The sequence below is a fragment of the Paramormyrops kingsleyae genome, chromosome 14 (genome assembly GCF_048594095.1).
Source record: "Paramormyrops kingsleyae isolate MSU_618 chromosome 14, PKINGS_0.4, whole genome shotgun sequence".
NCBI classification, from domain to species: Eukaryota; Metazoa; Chordata; class Actinopteri; order Osteoglossiformes; family Mormyridae; genus Paramormyrops; species Paramormyrops kingsleyae.
In genome coordinates, this window is record NC_132810.1 from 3182119 (window position 1) to 3205670 (window position 23552).

At 43.9% G+C, this 23552-nt stretch overlaps 2 protein-coding genes across 4 annotated transcripts in view; both read left to right on the forward strand.

Moving 5' to 3' along the window:
- Window positions 1-427: 427 nt before the first annotated feature.
- On the forward strand, window positions 428-17705 carry cdan1 (codanin 1). 2 transcript variants are annotated; one of them, XM_023827412.2, is made up of 28 exons: window positions 428-611; window positions 1329-1993; window positions 2871-3074; window positions 4038-4219; window positions 4507-4626; window positions 4728-4806; window positions 5267-5387; window positions 6316-6425; window positions 6508-6597; window positions 7091-7166; window positions 7260-7465; window positions 7964-8090; window positions 8401-8544; window positions 11851-12017; window positions 12213-12294; window positions 12417-12497; window positions 12624-12678; window positions 12779-12912; window positions 13002-13105; window positions 13208-13366; window positions 13682-13745; window positions 13864-13942; window positions 14618-14823; window positions 15055-15162; window positions 15290-15353; window positions 16243-16442; window positions 16840-16944; window positions 17046-17705. In XM_023827412.2, the coding sequence occupies exons 1-28, from the start codon at window positions 534-536 to the stop codon at window positions 17133-17135; spliced, it is 3900 nt and encodes a 1299-aa protein (XP_023683180.1). In that variant the 5' UTR covers window positions 428-533; the 3' UTR covers window positions 17136-17705. The 2 variants fall into 2 exon arrangements, with proteins under 2 accessions (XP_023683180.1, XP_023683181.1); XM_023827413.2 differs by having other exon boundaries at window positions 1332-1993.
- Window positions 17706-18748: 1043 nt separating this feature from the next.
- stard9 (StAR-related lipid transfer (START) domain containing 9) overlaps window positions 18749-23552 on the forward strand; it is a 38303-nt gene continuing 33499 nt past the window's right edge. For both annotated transcript variants that reach the window (XM_023827409.2, XM_023827410.2), the window contains exons 1-2: window positions 18749-19078; window positions 22750-22819. In XM_023827409.2, coding sequence (XP_023683177.1) covers window positions 19032-19078; window positions 22750-22819 — 117 coding nt within the window. In that variant the 5' untranslated portion in view covers window positions 18749-19031. The remainder of the gene's footprint in view (window positions 19079-22749; window positions 22820-23552) is intronic.

The window sequence follows — 23552 nt, forward strand, 5'->3', positions numbered from 1 at the left end:
TATTTGAATGGGATGGATGTTAGTCGTTGTTAATACACGAGGAATGCAATGTATTTATTTCAGAATATCTATTGCGATGGGAAACCCTACTAACAATCTTTCCTACAGTATCTACATGAAACCTAAGGACGTGTTAATGTTGGCCTACTGTAATACCCGGGTTTTTAATTTGACAGTTACGTAAAATTTTCCACGGAAAAAGATATGCTGAACATTATAAGGAATAGTCATATACAATAATTTGGGACCTATATAGGAACAAGAGTAGTAGAAATCGAGCAGTGGACAATGTCGTGCACTTGATTCTGTATTAGAAATGATCTGTGTAAATTTATCGCGTTTACAATCGCGGGCAAGCGTTTTAATATTACATCCATTATTTTACGTAAGCTGTAACTCGCATATAGGGAGCCCAAACGCATCGACAGTGAAGCGCGCTGCCGAGTGCATTGCGGCAGCGTATAGCGTGCGCGCTCCCGACCGCGGCTCCGGCCCTGTCAGCCCCAGTCACGGCGGCGCGTGCTCAGTACAGAATGGCGGCTCTTTTGGAATCGCTGCTACAAAAGAAGGTGGAGGCGGAGGAGGCCGTGCGGTGGCTCAGGCACGGTCAGGTCAGTAAGGGAGCCGCGGGGTCGCCGGGGACGCTCAGCTGTGTCTCGCTGACAGTACTGCGAGAAAAATAGGAAGTGACATGTATATTAACGACATGCACTTCTGTGCTATAGATTGCCATGTCCAGTTTGAGAGATGGCTAAAGCCTGATTAGCTAGCTTGGAGCTGGTTAGGTTATCTATTTAGCTTTCGTCTTAACAAGTTGTGGGCATAACAGCTAATTAATAAAATAGCATCATGCATTGAAAACAGAATACCACGAGTTCGGATAAATATACACCTCCGCTTCTGAATTGATCTTAGTTGCAACACACGTATAACTTGCTACTAACTGAAGTATTTAATGTTCTGTTTTCTGGCGTTTCTCCCTTTTAACTTACAGTACGAATGAGTATTCGGATACAATGATGCCTCGCTGAATTAAACTAGTACAGCTTACTTATATACGGAATACGGAAATGTTGATTTTCTGATCGTTTCGATTCTAAAAAGTGACATGACACTATCTCAAAGCGTTTTTCATCATTTGCGGCGTAAGGAGTACAAGGTATCAAGGAGGTACAGCAGAACGCCTAGTTAGCAAATCTTTGCAGAGATGGGGCCACAAAAATGTCTCGTTTGTTTGGTACATTTGTTTTAAGAAAGGTGAACCCTGTCTGAGTGTGTTTAGGGTCCTGCGTGTGCATGTACTTTATTTATTGTGTGTGTTTTGGCAGCAGGGTGAAGAACTCTCCCGGTGTAAGGCCCTGGTGATAGAAAGGCTGCAGAGACAAGAGTTTGTACCGTTTCTTTTGAACTTCCTGAGGGAGCAGAGCAGTCATGCCCTGGCCAATGGGCCAGCCACCCCTGCAAAGATGCCAGGCTCCTGCCCCATTCGTACCCAAGGTTTCTCCAGTGAGCGTAGGGGATGCAAGATTGGCACCGGCTCTGGACTCCGTAGTACCAGCCGGGTACAGCTGTTTTCTCCAACTCCCTCGCTTTCCCCCGGGAGTGGCACCGAGGGGGATAATCCACAGGGGGCCCTTAGTGGCATCAGTGCCATGAGCAGTCCATCCTTCAGCTCGGGATGGAGTCCTGGCCCCAGAGCGCCCCCTTCAGAGCGCCGCTCAGAGCAACGGCCCAGCCTGGGCGACTTTATGCTGTCGCCGCCAGAGGTGCAGGGTCACATGTCACAGCGGCGTGGACGGCGGAGAAGCAGCGGGACAGTGGCCCACCAGGGGCGGCAGTCGGGGGGGCGTGGCTGGTCTGATGATGCGGGGAGGAGGAGTGCTGGCGGGGCGGGGGGCAAGATGAACACCTCGTTGTCGCCTACGATTGTCCAGTTGAACTTCAACAACCTGGAGGATTTCCCGCCGGTTGGAGCATCTACTCCCTCGCCAGTGTGAGTAAATACACATTATTTCTATACTTGTATCATTCTGATTTACTTACACTGCATGCTCTTGTATTAGACACTAGAGCTGTAATAGTGCACATACTCGTCATGTACGGTACGCACAATGAAGTGAATGAATATGTTTATTGACACGTGGGCGGGTCCTAAATTCACACTAGATTTTCAGCACAGAAATAATCATGCTAATTGTGGCGGTGAGTTGTTTACAGTCGCTCATTATCGGCAGTTAGTGGACATTTTAGTTTCCCAATAAATTATACTGACATTGGATGGAGAGTAGCTGACAAGACTGTCTGTTGGCTCTGTTATACTGAACTCGGATATGTTGCACCCAGTGTGAGAACTTATTTGTGCATACAACCAAAGTAAAGGCAGAAGCTGCGTCTGCAAATCGGTGTTCCCTTGGCATTTAATGCACATTTGCCAGAAAATTAAGACCAGGCTAAAAAAAAAAAATTTAAATCACGACAATAGTGGTGTTTATTGCTACAGATACGCAAAGATACTCGGTAGCAGAGAACACAGGATTTAGTTCATTGTAATGATGATGTTATATTTGTGATGTTTTTCTTTATTTCACATATTTATTTTTGCAATGTGTGAATAAGCATCACTTAGGTTTCGTTATTCAGACGCGTTGACATTGCCTTTGGTTTGCAGCTTTATAATTGTATTTGCAGTTTTAATAATAAATAACTTTGCAACAAATTCTGTTTTCCCTGCTGTAATGAAATTGCACTGAACTGCGAACCCAAAACTGAGGTTTGTACTGAATCGTCAATATTGTCGACCGTTACGCCCCTAATAGACACATTATGTTAATAATAATTAAGCTGCTGGTGATTGTGTTTGTTTCTCCCAGGTTAATCAAACCATCTCGCCGCATCAATCCCACCCCAGTCAGCGGAGAGCGTCCGCTCTCCAAGCCCAAGAACTGCTTCACCTCCACCCCCTTCAGAGAGCCGTCCATCCCTGCCACCGTCCCGGGGGGAGCAGAGGCAGCGACGCAGGTTGCTGGGGGGCTACACAGCCTGGAGGAAGAACGGGAGCTGCTCAGGAGAGAGAAGTACATGACGTGCCGGGCTGGGGGGGGGCCTCATGCGTACGCCCTGTGTTCAGTCTCCGCAGGGTCGTGTGCATAATGCTTTTCAGTCATTGCCCCTGTTTGGTCGCTCCAATCCTTTGCATGTTCACTCTCCATAGTTTTTAAAATTTACACCAAACTCAGGTGTTATATATAATTTTATAGGACACGAATGCACCAATACCAGTTAAAGCACTTTGGGACAGCAAGTGGTTGACTGTAAATGTGCTATATAAATAAACTTGAACTTCATAAGATAATGCTGAAAACATAACCTCTCGATGTACTTATTTAGGGTTACTTAATTAGGATTATGATCTAGCTGAAAAGTCATTTTCAGTAGGTGTGTCCAGACTTTTGACTGGTGCTATATAAGAATGAATATTATTAACATCATAACGTAATGTGTTATAACCACTGTCCAGCACCGTCATCTTGCAGCCTTCTGTATTTATATGCAAATTTTGATTGTCTAAACTAGATCTTGTTCATTTTGCTCATTTGACTTCCTCTGCCGGCCCCTGGATGCTGGACCCCCCCCCCCCCCCCCCCAATGAGTCTGGTTCCTCCTGGGGTTTCTTCCTAAAAGGCAGTTTTTCCTTGCCACTCACCTCTGGCTTGCTCACTGGGGGCTTTGGGCAGGGATAACGTAACGTGCTTTGAGACAATGTAATGTTGTGAAAATGCACTATACAAATGACGTTAAATTGCATTTAATTGAATAATTCATAATAATCCACAATATAAAAACTACAATATTTTGCATTATTTTATAATTTTTTAAGTAATCTTGTCAGTGTGATTAAATGTATACTTTGTTTACTTTGTAAGAGGTTAGGGTGGAAGTCTGCTTATATGTTTATTTTGTTTCTCCTAGATGCAGATTGTGTGTGCTGTTCCTGTCTCTCTCCTTTACGCTTTACTTGTTTTTGCACTTTATCCCAGATCTAAAATCGCTCAGCAGGCCTGCTCCCCTGTCAAGTCAGCCCCAGATCCCTGTACCCCCACTAAACCAGGGGTCAAGCCCAGGGCATCCCCTGATGTGCAGGTCACACCTGATCCCTCCAAGGTGACCTTCATGCCTGAGCTTGACCTGCTGGCCCAGCTGTACTGCGTCTGCATTTCAGGTGGGGATCATCGTTGGGGAACCAACCGTTGCTTCCACTGGTGCCATTGCAAATCGCGCAGGTGTAAGAGGGAGGTTTGGGTCACTTCCACTTCACCAGTATTCGTCTCCTTACCAGAATGGTAGTGAAGGCAGTTATATTTTTCTGTACTGGAGACAGAGAGGAATGGGGAAGCAAGATACCATCATAGCTGTGTGAGGACTGAGTATAGGCATTTATGACCGATACCTATTGACCGTGCATTGAGCACTGGGATGATGGTCATGGTCTGTGTGCATTTTTCACAGAGAATTTGGTGCCTAATGTATTCCTGGAGCTGTTCTTCCTCCTCCAGCTGCTAACCTCACGGACTCAGCCCGTCGCTGAGACGGAAGAGGAGGGTCCCCAAGCGACAGGTGCCTGTACAGGTGAGGGACTCTCATCTGCAGCTGTCCTGCTCGTCTGCTCTTGTTGGGTTCTTCAGTTCAACCCTGTAGAAGCTCCATTGTCCATTGGTTTTATTTTGTAGATGTGCTTGAGATCCGCTACCTTGGAAGTCTGCACAATTGTGTCTACTTTGCTGTGAAGGTACTGGAGAACCAGTTTGAGTGAGTCTAACCCCTTTGATTTTTTTTCGATATTTTCGTTTACGCTTTGCCACCATTATGGGTCTTGAGTTTTGATACTAGAATTTTGATTTGAAGACCAACTTCATGAATATAATAATATTTTTCAGCTAAATAATATACTAAAAATGCTGCTGGCAATAATAATTTGACATTATGGTTTCAGCCAAAATTTATGTGGGAAAACAACACATCATTCACCTCAGTAAGATAATAAAACTTAATTATGTGAAATTTTACATTATTTGGAATAATTGAGGGTTTTGTGTTGGGCTGGAAGCACATTTTTAATTTTTCTCATGTAAAATAATGGATATAGGTTTCCGGATTTTTTTTCTTTTGCAGTACAATAGTTTTTCAAGAACAATTGCAGCCCCACATTAGAAGGGTTTCCGCAGCCTGTGGTCTGCACGCAGTGAGCCTGTGTTTTGTTACATTTCAGGCTTGTGTGTCACCTGGACAAGGGCACCCTGCGGCTGCTGGCAGAGAACGAAAGGCTGGGCTCCTTCTCCCCCAGCCTGCGTGAGCGGCTGACGCAGGCCCAGGAGACCCGCAGAGCCAAGGTGCAGCCCAAGGACACCAGCACTCTGCATACCCACTTTAGCAACATGCGCTAAACCGAACAAAACTCCAGTTCTCCAGAGAGTTAAGCTCGGATGAAAACCATCAAGGACTGGAAACCTTCATAGTTTCATGAAATGGATCGCGCATAATTTCTCTCTAATTTGAGCCGCTTTGTGTCCTAATGACCGTTGGTGTAGCTCACCTTCCACGGGGCAGTCACGATCCAGTGAACACTCACTGCAGTCTTCTGCCTTGTAGCAGCAGAATTCCTGGCTATAGCATTAGAAGAGAAAATGGTGGCTTTTCTCATGTACTGTGCTGTGCAGGAAATCTGTTGCCAAACATTAATGGGACGGTGCCCAAGCAGCATTGGTCAGCAAAATTTCCTGGCAACATTGCTCAAAAAAGTTACCCTTAGGCAGTCAAGAAAAATGTTTAAAGCAGCTTATCCTGGTAGTAAGTGTATATTTCTTCTGGAAAACACTATTTCACATTAGAATATATATAGATAATTAACGCAATAAAGAATAATGACCATTTCTTCTGTTCTCGAGGCAAATACTGGATGGCTACACGAACATTGCTTCAGTTTCCAAACCTCCACTCAGGCATCGAAGCCATTACGAGTTTTCACCTCCAGCTCAATTCCCTTAATTAAAAAACTTGATGTGGTATCGATTAGCCGATCGCGGTATGCTAGAAGTTGAGTCGGAAAATTTGTGGGTATATTGGATGGTGACTGCGAATTCCAGAGTGACTTTAGGAAGGGTTTTGAAATGACTAGGATCATACATGTTGACATTATCGTATGAGTTATAATATTATAGTTTTTCACTGGCATGAAGATCATTTAAACATAATTGACGCACCAATAAGTAACACCTATGAGTGTGGTGAAAAATGTCTCTCTGTCCCCTCAATCTGCAGGCGGCTCCCACACTTCCTCCATTCATGCAGTCAGTGTCCTTCCAGCCAGCGACAGATAATCGCTCCAACTTCAGCAGCGATAAGGCCTTCCACACCTTCAAGAAGCAGAGGTGCTTCAGCTACCAACGGGCTGGACTGACATGGGTCCGGCGTTTGCAGTCTAACACTGGTGTGGTGCTGTGGCTCTTGCAGGGACGTATTCTACGAGCTGCTGCGGGAGTGGGAGGATAATCACCAGGAACCAGGCTGGGAGTTTGAGCGAGTGCTCGGCAGGAAAGTCAGGTAAGCTTGGTACTACAGTAGCGGAATTGGACTGATGGGTTTTTTGGTAGCACTTTACTTAAGGCCACCTTTTTAGTAATTAAACACATTCATAATGCATTATAATGGATTCATAAAGCATTATAAACATGACTATAAATATTCATCAAAAGGCACAACACAGTCTATGAAGCTTTCATCTATAATGCACTATAGATACCTTCATAAGGAATTATAATGGTTGGTATAAGCATTAAGGATCCTTTGTACTGCATTATAAAGCTATTTAGATGAGAGCTTCATAAGGCAGTCATAATGCATAAAAACATGCCTATAATGTGTTATGCCTGTTTATAAATATTTATTTATAAACATATTTGTAATGCTTTATGAATCCATTATAATGCATTATGAATGTGTTAAATTAATAAAATCATGGCCTTAAGTTTTTTTTTTTGTACCATTAATGTTTTTCATTGTTGATGCCCCTAACCCTAACCCTTCCTAATTTCAGGGAGATGGTCAGCCAGATGTCTGTGGCAGGGAATCATTCTCATTTTGCCCGGCTCTTCCAAAAGCAGCTGGTTCAGGTAATGACAGCACTCGCCTCCATGCGTGTGCATAAGCCATGCTGGCTTCCTAATGCACCTGCACTTACCTGCTGCTGTTTGGCCCTCGCCAAGATGTGCAAGGCCCAGCAGGTGACGGGATCCCCGGGGGACGCCCCTGGCCCCGACCTCCTGGGCATCCTTGGAGCGGACAGCCTTGGCCGCCTGAAGCGCTTGCAGGAGCGCCTCATCCAGCCCCAGGGGCTCACCGGACCCTGTCCCCCACCTTCCTTTCCTGGCCACCAAGAATTCTTCCGGGACTTCCTGCGGACAGCTGGCAGGTAGGATCTCAGGACAGCTCGTTTCAGCAAAGATCTTTAGGTGAAATTTTCAAAGTGAATGAAAATGTCTTCCCAGGTTTTTGAGTGACTTTATTAATGTAACTCCGAATTATTCATTTTTATTTGTTTGTTGTTGTACATTATATTACATTATATATATTTATCTTTTGCTTTTGTCCAAAGCAACATATACCACAATTCATAAAGCAGAGTCAAGTAGTATCTTGGGGAAATTGGAAGTAAGGGCCTAGCTCAAGGGCCCAACTCTGCCAACAACAGGATTTGAACTGAGAACCTTCCGGTCATGGATCAGTAATAAACCCAAAGAGCTATATACTGCCCCATACAATAGTACATACATACATGTATTCTAGTATAGCCTTAGTATCATATATGGCTTATTTTTTGAATATGCTGTTACTGTCAGAAATATTGGAATTTAATATTTTTTCAATTGCTGCTGGTAGATGACCCATCCATTTGTGTGCCCCCCCCCAGCTGCCAGCTTAACCAGCACCTGACAGACAGCCTGTGTCAGCAGCTGCTTCAGTTGGATGAAGTTGCCATCCTGGATCTGGGTGGAACGGAAGAGGAGGGGGAAGGTGAAGGAGACATGGAGCAGCAGGTAGGAGGGTTGAATGCACAGGTGCCGATATCCAGCGGGGCAACAAGTAGCATGATGCTTAAGGACACAGATATGGTGATCTGACATTCTGCCAGCTGGGGTCTAATGAGACCCCTGCTGTTTCACTCATGGCAAAGGTAGGTAATGTGAATTGCATTATTTAAAATGTTCAGGTGCAAAAATGGGTTGAGAAAGTTTAGTATAAAGGCAAAGACTATATTAATGTGAACAGCAATAATATTATCGTTGAATTGAGAAGTATAAATGAGCCCTAATTCTATGTTTTTGCTTGTTTGTTTATTATTTACAGGACGAGAAGCAGAGGTTTTCCTCTGTTCTCCTTACTGCCCGACTCTTGGCCAAGTTCCTTGGCTTCATCACCTTCCTACCTTATCAGACTACTGAGCCTCCAGCAAGAGAGGTCCAGGAGGCTGCCATAGCCCTGCGCAACAATGTATGTAACTAGGATCTGCCGAGAGCAATGTTTACGTCCCTGTGTGGAGAGAGAGAGAGAGACAGAGCAATGTTTACGTCCCTGTGTGGAGAGAGAGAGAGAGACAGAGCAATGTTTACGTCCCTGTGTGGAGAGAGAGAGAGAGAGAGAGACAGAGCAATGTTTACGTCCCTGTGTGGAGAGAGAGAGAGAGAGAGAGACAGAGCAATGTTTACGTCCCTGTGTGGAGAGAGAGAGAGAGAGAGAGAGAGACAGAGCAATGTTTACGTCCCTGTGTGGAGAGAGAGAGAGAGAGAGAGCAATGTTTACGTCCCTGTGTGGAGAGAGAGAGAGAGACAGAGCAATGTTTACGTCCCTGTGTGGAGAGAGAGAGAGAGAGACAGAGCAATGTTTACGTCCCTGTGTGGAGAGAGAGAGAGAGACAGAGCAATGTTTACGTCCCTGTGTGGAGAGAGAGAGAGAGACAGAGCAATGTTTACGTCCCTGTGTGGAGAGAGAGAGAGAGACAGAGCAATGTTTACGTCCCTGTGTGGAGAGAGAGAGAGAGACAGAGCAATGTTTACGTCCCTGTGTGGAGAGAGAGAGAGAGACAGAGCAATGTTTACGTCCCTGTGTGGAGAGAGAGAGAGAGACAGAGCAATGTTTACGTCCCTGTGTGGAGAGAGAGAGAGAGACAGAGCAATGTTTACGTCCCTGTGTGGAGAGAGAGAGAGAGAGAGAGAGAGAGAGCAATGTTTACGTCCCTGTGTGGAGAGACTGAGAGAGACAGAGCAATGTTTACGTCCCTGTGTGGAGAGACTGAGAGAGAGACAGAGCAATGTTTACGTCCCTGTGTGGAGAGAGAGAGAGAGACAGAGCAATGTTTACGTCCCTGTGTGGAGAGACTGAGAGAGACAGAGCAATGTTTACGTCCCTGTGTGGAGAGACAGAGAGAGACAGAGCAATGTTTACGTCCCTGTGTGGAGAGACAGAGAGAGACAGAGCAATGTTTACGTCCCTGTGTGGAGAGAGAGAGAGAGAGAGAGAGAGAGAGACAGAGCAATGTTTACATCCCTGTGTGGAGAGAGAGAGAGAGACAGAGCAATGTTTACGTCCCTGTGTGGAGAGAGAGAGAGAGAGACAGAGCAATGTTTACGTCCCTGTGTGGAGAGAGAGAGAGACACAGAGCAATGTTTACGTCCCTGTGTGGAGAGAGAGAGAGACACAGAGCAATGTTTACGTCCCTGTGTGGAGAGAGAGAGAGAGAGAGAGAGAGAGAGAGAGAGAGACAGAGCAATGTTTACGTCCCTGTGTGGAGAGAGAGAGAGAGAGACAGAGCAATGTTTACGTCCCTGTCTAAACCAAGACCGTTTTATTCTTCTTGAGAGTTCATGCAATATAGGAATCTTAATATGCTTGATTAGGAAAGGTAGGAAATGATGTGGTGGACAGTAAAATTTTAAACCTGCTGATATTAGAATAAGAGGACAGAGTAACATTTGCTGACAGTGCAGCTGCAGATATGGAATAACTTGCTCTTTCTGAAGGACTTTTTCCAGAATGTTATTGACTTCATTTTCATTCATCTCAATTTTCCAGTTAAGACCTCAGACGCCTATTAGTCTGGTTGCCACTGATAATACCAAAGGGGGTAAAAAAATGTAAAAAAAATTAAAAAAGATCTAATACTGTAAATCTTCAGCTTTAATATTTGGTATGGCATATTGTCATTTAGTCTAAAGATTGCTGAAGTTCACCTTTTCTAATGTAGTGTATTTTGTTTTGCAGCATTTAATATTCAATTCTTATTTAATCCTTGGACCTTTCTGAAAATGCCTTAAGTAAACATGTATAAATGCTACAATGAAAGTAGATAAGACATGAGCCCCATTCTGGTGAACTTTGGAGCAGCTGGTATGTTTATGTAGGTTTATTGTGCCCAGGTAAGACAGAAGCGTAATTCATCTTCTGCCCATGGAGTTCCTCTTTGTTTCGGGTAGGTTGCCAGGGGCAACAGGGACCCCTGAAGTGTAGGCAGAATTGTGACATTTTCCACTGGGGTAAAAAGACTCCAAGATTTCTTAGTACTGTGGATAAAGTGAGCTAAAGACTGTATGAATTTGGAATACTGATCAGGATCCAAATAAAGGCTGTCATTCTTTTCCATTACAGAAGAAGCGTTTCCCTCTGTTTTGAGAGCAGAGGTCAGGTTATGGGCGAAACAATAGATAACTCTCCAGAGGCGTGAGATTTGTGTTTTTGGCTGGCAAGCCCCAGGTCAGAATTTGTCTTTACCCAGCTGACGCACATGTCCTCAAAATCCAAACACACACACACACACCCACAGGCACACACACAAACACACACACACACACACGCACACAAAAAGCTGTTGCCTTATACCTTTAGGGTTGGGGGTTAAAAAATTCCCTACTTGTTCTGCGCGTGTGGAACATGTTTTCGTTTGTGTTTTCCACTTTTCAAGCATAGTCCAAAAATCTGCGTTTAGCAAATCAGTGTTTGTGCAAATTGTCAGTGAGGAGAGAGTCGGCTGCTCGGTCAGATTTCATTGGCTGAGGTGATTTACTCACTTTATGTTCCGTGAGAGTAGAACAGTGGTAGGATAATCCCACCTGGTTTTTTCTCTCCTCACGGTATCTCCCGAGTGCATTAAGTGTCCCACAGCGAGAGCGACGAGTAGAACACAGAGAGCCCATTGTCTGCCCGCTGGCCAGTTTTGCTTTCACACAATTTCATGGGGATACGTCAGTGCTGCCGGTCCGTGGTGCTGAAATCTAAGCAGTGAAAAGCAGACACCGTCCCGTTGCAGAATCCCCTGGATATTCCAGTTCCCTCCCAGGTGAATCGGTTCTTGAAATTGCCCATAGTGTGTTAGTGTCTGGCCTGTGATGGACTGGCGTCCATTGTGCTCTGTGCAGACTCCTAATTCACTGTTTACTCGATAAATGGTTATGGAAGATCGGTGGATAAATCTATACTATCATCATGATCGGTCACCTCAGGTTGTACTAATATCCTATTGAGGGTCTTTCCAAACTAACATGTGTGAATTGTATAATAAAGTGTACAGAAATTACAACGCGCCCTAAGTCTCTTAAAAGGTTGTACTAAGCTATGCAACTGTTGCAAAATTAAATAATCACTATTTAAGGAAACTTCAGTAACCAATCTGGAAGAGCCATCACTTAAATGAAAGATGTGTAATAGATTTTATTTTATATTTAAAAGAACAGTATTTCAATATTGTTCCATTTGCCATTTTATGTAGAGCACAAACAGGATAAGGCCTTGTCTCACATTTCGCAGAGGTGTCCAGTGCTGGATGTCTGCGCAGTGCTGCGCAGGTCTGTGCGCAGCCGACGCCTGGTGCTAACGGTTCCGTGGCTGGTGGAGTTCCTGTCCATGCTGGACTTCTGTGGACCTTTCCTGCAGTGCTACAGGACTGTGCTGGGCATGTTGCTGCATATCTACAGGTGAGCCGACCGATTCGCGACGCACAGATTTTGTCACTGGTAATACATGATTACACTGACCCTGGTTGCGTTTACTGCTGTTGAGATTAACATGCTCTGGCGTCCGTCTGACAGGCGTTTTCCCGTGACAGATGCACTAAGGAGTGTGAGATGGTTTTTATGCTTTAAAAAAACTGCGTGGCTTTGTTTACTCAGGCGACAGGCATTGGCGCAGCGAGGAAACATGTGTTACCTGAATCAGCTACTGCTTGTGGCTGTCCTGGGCTGGCTCTTCCAGGTGAGGATTATGAAATATGAGGGTTAGGGCCAGGAGGGGGTACAGCAGGCTGGTAGCTGTGGAAATGACGCTGATTGACCATAGAGGCAACTCTGACTGGCTCTTCCCCTGTCCGATGTAAGATTCCAGTGTTCCCAGAGGACCTGTTTTTCCGCAGTGACTTTGAGGTGGTGATGGAGGATGGCGCCACTGCTCAGGGACTGGTGAGTAGGTGCTCGGAGCTTCCGCGTCTGGGGTACTGGGACGCTACCTTATGCAGTCTTGGGCATTTGGCCTGTACTGCTGTAGTTCACTTGAAATGCTGAGTGTTTATGTATTTTGTCCTACAGGATGGTCTTCCTTTAGTGGACCAGCAGATCCTCTACACCTGCTGCCCCTATCTTAGTAAGTACTAATCCTCACAAGTCTGGATTTTAGGTATATTTCGCTCTAGTGCCATGATATGACCGCCTTGTTCGACGTCTCCCCCCTATGCTTCTGTTAGGCGAGTTTCGCAAACTTCTGGCTGCTTTTGTGGCCGGAAGCATGGCCAAGAGCGGGGGCCTGATCCGAAAAATCACCCCCACCTCTGCAGAGCCTCGGGGGCCCCCAGCCGTGCGTTCGCAGCAGAAGCTACAGGTAACCTCAAGAGCTGGGGAATGCGTCTCTCAGGATGAGAGTGAAGCGGGCGTCTGGTGTATCTTTCGCGTGTTCGTCTTCCCGTCCAGGCAGAGCTCGAGCAGGCCTTCTTCCACAACCAGCCCCCGTCTCTCCGCCGGACTGTGCAGTTCGTAGCCGAGAGAGTGGGATCCAACTGTGTCAAGCACATCAAGTCAGTCCAACTGTTCTCTGTTTGTCTGTGTGGCCTGTGTTTACCCGCGTGCTCACTCACGCTCTGCTGAGGCTCCTTCCTGTACTTACCGTTGCCGTGCAGAGCCACACTGGTTCTGGAGCTGGTCCAAAGCGGGGAGAAGATGCTGAGGGAGAAGCTGGGGGCCGGTGACGCCGCTGCGGCGGCTGCACTGAAGCTGAGCGACGCTGTGTGTGCGCAGCTGTGCGACGCGGGGATGCAGGCGCTAGAACGTGCCACCAGGTACCAGGAAGCCCTTTTGCAAGGCCAGGCACGATTTTGAGTCTTAAGTCTTTTTTTCCATGGAAATGTGTCCTGAAGGACAGATGCAGCAGCGTGAACCTGGAACTGGGTGCCTCTGAGCTGCCAGTCAAAATCAGAATCAATATCTGGCATGGTCTGCTTTTAATGGAAATTCATAATGCATGAGTAGCAAATTAGAAACATTTTATAGGAAATACAGCAGACGATGTAACTATAGCTCGGTTCAGTCTTGTTACCACACAGCTTTAGACTCTTGCATACGTGTTACTTTAGTGCTTCTTGTGGGTTGTTCAGGTTTTGCAGTGACAAAGGTCCGGAAGCGATCCGGATCCTTCTGCCCGAAGACACCTCCCCTGCAGTGAGTGTGGTTTTCTTCCCCTTTGCTGAGCAACTTGGTTGAGAGATTTCTGCAATTGCGTGTAAGGTACTCTTCAGGGAATGTTCCGCACTCTCTGATGAGGCCTGCGTCTGCTTAGGTTCTCGCCACGTCGGAGCACGTCACAGTACGCCTGGCCACTGAGAAGGCCTGCAGCTGGCTGTCCAGCAACATAGCAGGTAGGGTTCACTTCATGGGTAGCACTACTGGAAGATGCATGGGTATATTTTGGATACACATTTATACTCATGAATGGGGATGAGTCACTAAGGCTACTGTTCAACTGCGGGAGCTCTCAAATTAGGCCTGTGTCTGAAATGTGTGAAATTGTATAGTTGGAGCTTCCACTTGTCATACACTATATGGGCAAAACTGTGGAGACCAGCTTGTCCAAAATCTCGTTCCAAAACCAAGGGAATTTATATATAGTTGGTCTAACCTTTGCCGCTCCTCTTCTGGGAAGGTGTTGAAATTTTGCCTCGCAGCTGAATTGTTCCCAAATGTTCCCACATCACAATCAGTTTCATTTGCGGTTGCGCAGGGCAGAAATGCAGTGAACTGACTTGTGGGAAAGGTAGCATCCTGTGATGATGCTTAGTGGAAAGTCACTAACCTGTGCAGTCATCCATTCTGCTGCTGGTGTTCATTGCTAGAGATGCCGTGGCCGTGTGCTTTACTGGATATCTGTGTCAGCATTGGCTGTGGCTTAATTAGACAGTTCCTCTAATTAATAGGGGCGTCCACACGCTTTTAGCCCTATAGCGTAGTATCAAATAGCCTTTGGCACTGTGCGCTTATGTGTTAGTAGAAATGGTGACTTTCTTGGCTGTGTGCGTCTTCGACCCCCAATGCAGCCTTAATCAAGCGAGAGTGGAAGAGCGCGTTCCAGCGGATCATGAAGGCCCAGCCGTCTTCGCCTACAGCACAGGGTGAAGCAGCTGTGGTCTGGGAACAGCCACCTTTTCATGGAGCAGATACCAAAAAGCACATGGCTTCTCACTGCCCTGTCGGCTGTACTCACAAAGCCTCTCTTCCATCAGATATTATCATTGAGATGAAGGTACCATCTGACAGATGCTTTGATGGCAAATGTATTAGTTGTTACTCTATATATTTTTCTTCGACAGTATCACTCCAAATTCTTCTGATACTATCCCATGTTCATCTTTCTCAGCATGAGCAGGCTTGCGAGGCATTAGCACAGTTCAGTCTCGCTACGCTCTCTGCCTATCAGGCAGTAATGGGGAGCCTTCAGGCTCCTGCTATCTGCTAACAGCCGCATCCTTCGCAGGAAGCCCTGAGCATCGCTGTGGGCCCTAGGTACGAGGGAGAGCATCTGAGCCACCAAGCGCTCCAGGACCTGCTGCAGAGGGTCGGCAAGACCCTGAGCTGCAGGGAGGTATGGAGGGCGACATTGCTATAAGCTAACTGCAAGCCTTCATGGTGCTCAGCGTGGGCTCCAGTGCTTAAAAGTAAAAACCGGCCTCAACAGAAAGATGAAATCGGCTTATTTCCGTCTCACGCAGTTCCTGACCCCAGTGTCCGAACAAATGATTCTGCACTGTAGCGTCCTGCTGGCCTGCAAGCTGGGTAAGAAGTGGCCGTTACCTTGGGGAAATAATGAGATGATGTAGGGGTATTTCTTACAGGGTCATATCTGTGAAATCTTAGAGAATAAACATTAATTGTGCATAGTGGGACATACATACCCCTCAATTTGATGGATAAAAGCATCAGGATCCAAGTCCAATGGTGCCACTGGTTTCTAGGTGGTTTTCCGATACACATGTACTGTTATCTGCTCAAATGGCACAAATATTAACTCAATTTCCATTATTTCTTATGGAGGATATAATAATTAGTTCTAGGTCCATCCAAGTACCCCAATTAATCTCCCCAAAATATCCCCATGAATCAAAAATGCCTATTTCAGCATGATAAAGAACACTTTGTACACCAGTTAACAAATGAACATCTTATAAGGTAATGAGCATGGATATCTGTGGTTTGTATGCAGTCTTCTATTCCCGTACCACAGGATATGTTTCACAGTAACAGCGACAGGAGTTTAAAACACCTTCATTTAAAAAGAAAGAAAAAAATATATTTTATTCTTTATATTGTTTTTGGATCTACTGCAATTGGATGTTACAGTAATGATTTGGTATTGAGAATATATACTTGGATAGCGATACAGGTTTCAATAGCTCAAATACTAGAGTATATAGGTATATTTAAATAGGTTTATCTTTAAACTGAACACTCAAGCTGCTGGAAACAATTCTGATTTGGTTCTGACTCTATCACAACAGTAAATAAGAAATTATTTACTATAGTGAATTGTAGCTTTGCAGACATCCAGAGGCGTCCCTTTGTGATACTCAAAATTAGAAAAAGAATGAAATTAGGAAATGTTTTTTTATGGTGTCTTGTCCCATATTTTGTGGACAGATATTTAGTCTCCTTCTGTTTTTCGCAGTGTCTGGCGAGTTGCCCTTAAGCGCCCGGCTGACAGTACCTGAGCCTGATGAGACCAGTGAGCAGAGTCTCAGTCCTGTCTGTGCCTTGCTGCAGCAGTTAGTTGACCTGTGGAGACGAGATCCATGTCCCCCGACCCCCTGTCACACTCTGTTCACAGAGACCGTAATTACCAAAGTCTTGAGTGCCGGAGAAACAAACGTAAGTCATGTTTAACACTGCTAAGATTAACGTTAAAATAAATTCTCTGACTTTTCAGGTAGAGGGGAGGCATAAGAAGGGCCATGATTTATACAGAGGGAACCAAGCTGATTAGCCAATGATATGTGTTGAATTGGTAGATGACAATGGAGGGAGCGCTTCAGGAGCCAATCAGCTTTCAGCTAGGACCAGTGTCTCTGTGGCCCCGCCCCTGTATAGACCCCTGCTGTGTCTCTTACACTTGAAGAGTGTAAATCGATATGGTTAAATTGGTCGAGGAAGTGTGCACGTTGCATGCTATTGGAATTATAATATTGGGGATTAGAGAACTATTAGAATGTGTGTTATAATCTGCACAAATAATGTTTTGTTCTTATTCTTTACTATATCCTTACAGTGGCATGCCTTCAAGTTCCTTGCTAGGCGGTTGCTGGAGAGCCGGTTGTTGAGTGAAGAAACACTGTCCCGTTGGGAGAAGCTGTCAAAACTACCATGGCCATCTGTGAGAGTCCAGTCACACACGCACACGTCAAGATTTTAACAGAGAAGCTTTACACGTCTGCGCTTCCTGTTTTGCTTACGTTTAATTTCATTATATTTTAGGACTCTATGAAGAAGATTGAAGAATTGGCCTCAGTTCTTTCTGTCCTGTCACTGCAGAGCCGCCAAGACACAATGCACTGCCCTGAGTAGCCAGCAGATGGCGCTACCTACCAGAGTTCAAGGGATGCTGCAGTTCCTTTATTAGTCGATGCATAGCGCTATTGTCCGTCCACGCATTTTCCACTGAGAGCACCTTTCACATATCATCCATAAATACTATGTTGCAGGTAAATATCACAGGCATTTTCAATCCTATATCCTTTTCCTCATTTACTTGAGATTAGGTTGAGGATCTTTGTGTGGAAGCTTTATCCAGATGAAACTTATTTTCCAGGAGACTGAATGATCGCACTGGTTTTATTATGATATATACACAACGTTTAGCTTTTGGATTCCTGATGGAGTGTGCCTTGTAACAAATACCCTCCCCGAATCATAATACAACGCTGTTGAAAAATAATGACCTTTACCTTTGCATCGACCTGCTGATCTTTCTGCTGCCTGTGTTTTTCTGTTTGTCTGTTTTTCATGAATGCAATTTGAATGCATTTGTGATGGGCTTTTATAGTTCATATTGGACTTTGTAAATTGTACCGATTTTAAACTGTTAAATGTTGATTATGTACAATAAATATAATAAAGACATTTTAGAATTCTGAATGCCACTTCGACTCATTTTTAATATTTTTTCTGAATATAGAGCCCACTACTGTATAGGACAAGAGGTATAAAAGATCAGTGAATCTAGAGGCATGCAATGTGAATTTTATAAAAGTTTTAGCCATGAAAAGCCAAACAGGCAAGTCTTCACGCATCCACTGGGTACCAGTTTGTAACAGCACACACACTGGTACTCAAAGATACCAATCCACTTAGATCACGTTTTTAGACTAGGAGGGATTTATAGATAATGTGGGAACACGCGTAACCTAAACACAGTGTTGTGGCTTGTCAATAGAACAATATACTGAGACCCACTGACAAATAGCTGGTTTTATTCAACCTTATCTAATGAGTCAATTGGGGAAGCATATGAATGACAAGAGAATGTCAACATATAGAAATCTTACACACTAATGAATGGAAATATTATGACCACCCCATGAGAAGCATTTAATGCTGGCCTGTAAAAACAGTGTGTACCAAGGTCTGGGATATATTACACAATAAGCTAATATTTGGTACTTGTTTAATAAAGAAGAATTGGGTAGGGGTAAAGATCTGAGTGACTTTACTGTGTCAAGACACTGTACATTGAGCCCTGTGGTGTGTGAAGCTACGTAGCTGTGGATCGGACTTCTTGGTCCAGCATATCCCACAGATGTCCAACACATACCTTCCCGTCCACATGATGAAACGGGACTAACCAGACAAGGCCGCTCCAAGGTCCAGTTCTGACGCTCATGCACCCACTGTAGGCACTGTCAGCTATGGACAGAGGTCAGCATCAGCACTCTGGCCTGCGGCTACACAGCCCCATATGCAACAGGGCTAATGTAGTGTGCTGTGACACATCATCATTGGTCATCATCAAAATCATTTGCCATATGTAAAAAATGAAAATAATTATCACCCCTCCGAGGAGCTTTGTTCAATCAGTGCTTTGCCCAACGACTGATGTTTTCCCAACTGGCAATTTTATGGATAGAATATACGTTCGAAAAAAAATACGCGCTACACCCTTGACATATGAACGTCCACATGGACCCGTAAACAACGCCAGGGAAGCGAAGCTGGCAGCGAGGCCGCGTTTCCGTGGCCCCGCCTCGGTCTCCTCCCGTCCCCTCGCCGCTGCCCCGGCAGCAAGTTTTTCCGCAGGCGCATGGAGAAGGCGGCGGACCTGACTGATGGGGACAGAAGTTTACTTTTGTCCCCGTTTGATTAGCCTGCGTGACGTTGTTTGTAGGTTTTTATATCTGAATATCATAATTTTGTCGTTTTCTTTCGGTGCATCGAAACGCAGTTGCTTATACCCAATAAAGAAAAATGTCAAACGTTCAAGTAGCGATTCGGGTTCGCCCACTTAACGCAAGGTAAGGGTCATTTTGGTTTGATATTTTGTGAATTTGATATTACGTGTGCATGTGGTTATTGCTATAATTACTTATTAATTGTGCAGAGTGGAGTTTTGCAGGATATTCTGTTAGCAAAGTTCGTGTGCCGGAGGGAGGCGTGTTTAGTGTTTGTGCCGCTTAAAGGACGATCATGTTGGGCAGTATTATCCTTGCTCGATTTATAAAAATGAAAGCGAATTTAAGCAAAGCTAATGTATCTTAGTTTTATGAAAGCAGAAGTGGACGAGTTTTCTTCTGGGGCACAGAGAATGCGCAGTTCTCACAGAAACCCAGTGCGACCGTTAAAAGTACCAGTAAGAAATTAACTTGATCAGATTCTTGGCTTTATATGCGCATTCATTAATTCATGAATGACCTCATATCACAGCAAGGACTAGAATTATAATTTTAAATTAAATCTACGATAGTCATTACTTGTTCGAGTGTTATTGGGAGCTGTGTGTAGCTTGTGGTTTATGGATCTCTGCCTATTGTCCGGAAGGTGGTGGGTTCAAGTCCCAAGGCCGGCAGAGTAATCATATCACCATTGGTCCCTTGAATAATACTTTTAACCCCATTTGCTTCAGTGATGTTGACTGTGTCCCTGCTCTCTGATCGTCTTGTACCTCGATTTGGACAATAACGTCCATTTATGCAAAGCTCTCCTATGGCTGTATCCTATTGCATCGCACATGACTTGCAATAGTATATATAGCTGAATTTTAGCAATAAAGTGTAAACTGCTGATGTTAATATTTTAGCGGCCTGTTCAGGTTTACATTAGTTTCTTTTATAAATTTATGATGGCTTGCAGTTAAACAGAAAGACATATTTTTGCTGTTAGTTTTGGTGTCCATTGTATGCTGTGCTTTCTAAACCATTTGTTGACTAGTTAGCTGACAGTCTAGCACTGTTTATTGTAGTATCATATAAATAGTTCTTGGAACTTCTAAGGCAGTGTTGTGGTCGATAGCATGTGCCTGAAGTGCCCCCCTAAGACGCATACTCCACCCACTACGATTAACCAAAATTACAACAGCATGTTGAAACTCTCTGGGGGTCTGTGGGGGAAGCTGGAAGGTAAGGAGGGGCATTATGTCAAGTTGTGATATCACCAGAATTTGGTTTGTTTGCCACGGCAAAATGGGGTTTGCAGCTCTTGCTGCTGCTGGGCTGTTAATGTAGAGAGAGAGAGAGAGAGAGAGAGAGAGATCCAGCACTCAGCATACATATGCAGACCTTGCTCTATATCAGGATATACTTCAGGGTTTTAGTCAGAATTTACTGACTGTATACGTAATCTGGCCCGCTTCCACCAAACGGCTGGAAAACTAACCCTCCCCGACCATAGTCAAGCACTGCTGCAGCACTTCCAAGTTAAAGTGGCTGCTTTAGAGTTTGTTTCCCAGAGTTCTGCTGTCCAAGCTTGGATTTCACTACATTGCGTCAGAAGGGCCTGGAATCCGCAGCTGGAATACATAGATTGTCCCACTTTCACACAAACCTTTGCTCCACAGACCTACATATAATAATGCCGGGAAGTCTGACACTGTCAAAGACATAGAGTTATGTGGGAAAGATTTGTGTGAGAAACTTAATTTGGCAGTGCCATGTAGTATGATTTATTTTTGTAGTCAGGGTAAGGAGTGATGTATTGCAGTCTTGAAATCTGTTGAACCATTTAAAAAACCACCATACACAATAGTTGAAAGGATATAGGCTCTAATAATACGACTTTGATTTACCATAAACTTTGGGTGTGGTATCATTCAGGCTTTGCCAATTTTCTTTTTTGATTATACGTGAGAATTATCAAAATAAGCCAGGAAAATATAATTGGGGATTTCCCGATCCAGTCTTACAGAGCCGATTAAAGCATACTTTGATAAACTGATATCAAATTAAATCTGATCAAATTATGATGTATTTTAATTTGTTTTAGGTAAATTAGTTTTCTTTGTTTATGCTGTCACCTAGATGTTATGTAAATGGACATCTAACACTTTACCTAAGGAGGCACAAGTAACTTAGTAACTCAGTTACTACTCAAGTACAAATCATGAACAAATACAGTAAGGTAACTACATGAAATACATTAACTGTTATGATTGATTAATTATGAATGAACACGGGGTCAGTATGTAAGTAACACTTAATTTCTGGTTAATTAATACATTAAATAAGAGTGTACTACTCCTTATTTCTGCCCGAAGTACAGTGTTACCCAGTTTTCAAGATTTTTTGGAATACAGCATGGTCGCACAGTGATCAGTCAGACAGACGTTTAAACAGGAAACATACAGCATTTTCAAAAGAAGAATAAAATTATGTTGTGACAGAGACATGGCAAAAAAAACTTGCAGGGAGCATACTTGAACTTCTTGCCTTAGATCCATGTCTCCCAGTCTGGCCTTCAGGGGGCCAAGAGCTGGTCCATGTTTTTGCTCCCTGCCAGACAGTCCACATTTTTGCTCCCTCCCAGCTCCCAGCAGGGTGCTTGGGGACCGGATTGGGAAAACACTGCCTTAGATGAATGGCCCAGGTCAGTGCTACAGAATGTAGGCTTCTACTCACTTACAGAACTTATGTAGCCCAGCTTCATCCTTCCCTCTCATCATTGCTTTACAGGCATTACCATAGTGGAGCTTTACAAGGTTTGTAACCACGTATCAAATTGCCGTGCGGGTGTGACTGCCATCAGTTTTATGACTATATTTGGAATTCATATGTTTGCCCGATGTTGCTTAGCCTTGATGCACGCTGAATTGCCTCAGGTTTAATTAAAAACGTGCATTATTGCATTCTAGTAAGTTCTGTGGGTCTCATAGAGTCAAGTAACACAGGCTATCAAGAAGATGTTAAGCAACAGATTCATGTAAGTTTTACTAATTTTAGTGTAAACCTATTTGAAGTCTCTAGGAAGTTTTACAGAAATATTAGGGAGTAAAAAATCTGGATCGGGATGCCAGTATTCTGCTATCTTGGTTCTGTTTGATATTTAGATGAATTTGTAGGTTTCTCAATGCAGTCATTTGTTCATGCAATGACTTTGTCTCATGATCACAGACGTTATGTATCCATCATGCTTCTTGTTTCTTGACCTTCAACACATAGAGTCTCATGGTACTCTTGCATATTTACTCAACTAGACTAGTTCAATAGAATAGTTGATTGTTCTTTGAAATACTGTGTGTCCGATAAAATATGCAATAGCGATCCGTATTCGTATATCTTTCTTTTTATATTGTTACATCTAATGAAATTATTTTGTTGTTTTGGTCTGTGTTTCATTCTGTGGTATTTGGGAAATACCGTCTTGACCTAATTCTCAAAGAAAGTTAGGATGTTTCTAGTTGTGAAGGATTCAAAGCTTCCTGCTGCCCTCATTGGACTTTAGTAGCTCATGACCCAAAACAGAATTAACATCTTTACTTGTGTTCAAGATGCATGTCTAATGCCTGCATCAGGAGTCCCATAAGGACTGGCTCATTTCTCATGAGCAAATTCATATTGCTGATTCCTCTATGTACAAGAGTTGTACCGTCTAATTTGGCCTTTTTAATACTGGGGCAATATGCATCTTCTCAGGATGAATGCATGTTGATGTGTTTAAGCCTTTTATTTAATATACGCTGATGTCGTTGCTTTAGGGAGACGGCGGATGGGGCACGGATAGCGCTGCAAGTGGAGGACAAGATAGTTAGGATAAAGAACATGAAGGTAAGTACTTTACATACTTTAAACATTTTAAATGACTAGGTCTTCAAAATTGGAAAGGACTATGTATCCTTTATATATTCTCAGTAACTTTAAATATTTGATTGTCAAATATCTAGATTAGCTAATAAAACAGCATGATTGTATAGAAAGCATTAGTTATTTGGTTACAGTCGATGGCCGGTGCGCGTTCTGGGTATGGGGGTGGTTAACCGAATGGGATGTTTACAGTAAGGGATGTTCAGTTCTTGCTTCAGTGCCACATTGTTTACTGTAAGCACTCAGATCCCTTGCATACACACATGGAAACACACACAGATGCAGGGGTCTCTGGGTATTACCTAGTTAGTTTGTCTCAGGGGCAGACAATACAGGCACCACGCTAACGCAGCTTAAAAAGTCAGCAAAAGTTAGCATGTTTTACGTCATTAAAATTAATAGTGTTAGCTTTTTGTTAGGAAAACAATCCTGTGGGGTTTATTTAAGGCTTTACAAAGTCTCTTGTTGATATACTTCACTTCATAATCCTTCAGGGGGACACTGACCTGTAATGCTTTTGAAAAGAGGCGCAGTCACACTGCTTCAGAAACTCAAATAAACTACGTCATTACCATTAATACATACACTGTATAACTTTCAAGTTCTTTATGATCTGAGAAGGATTTATATCCTGTTGTACTTCACACTTTGCCGGTGTCTTAAGACTCATAAGGGGCAGGAAATTAAAAGAAGTATT

Excerpts from the sequence above, each read along its gene's own strand:
- cdan1 (XM_023827412.2), top strand. The coding sequence starts at position 534 with ATGGCGGCTCTTTTGGAATCGCTGCTACAAAAGAAGGTGGAGGCGGAG. Across the intron at positions 1,994-2,870 it reads GCATCTACTCCCTCGCCAGT|GTTAATCAAACCATCTCGCC; the intron begins GTGAGTAAATAC and ends TGTTTCTCCCAG. Across the intron at positions 4,627-4,727 it reads AGCGACAGGTGCCTGTACAG|ATGTGCTTGAGATCCGCTAC; the intron begins GTGAGGGACTCT and ends TTTATTTTGTAG.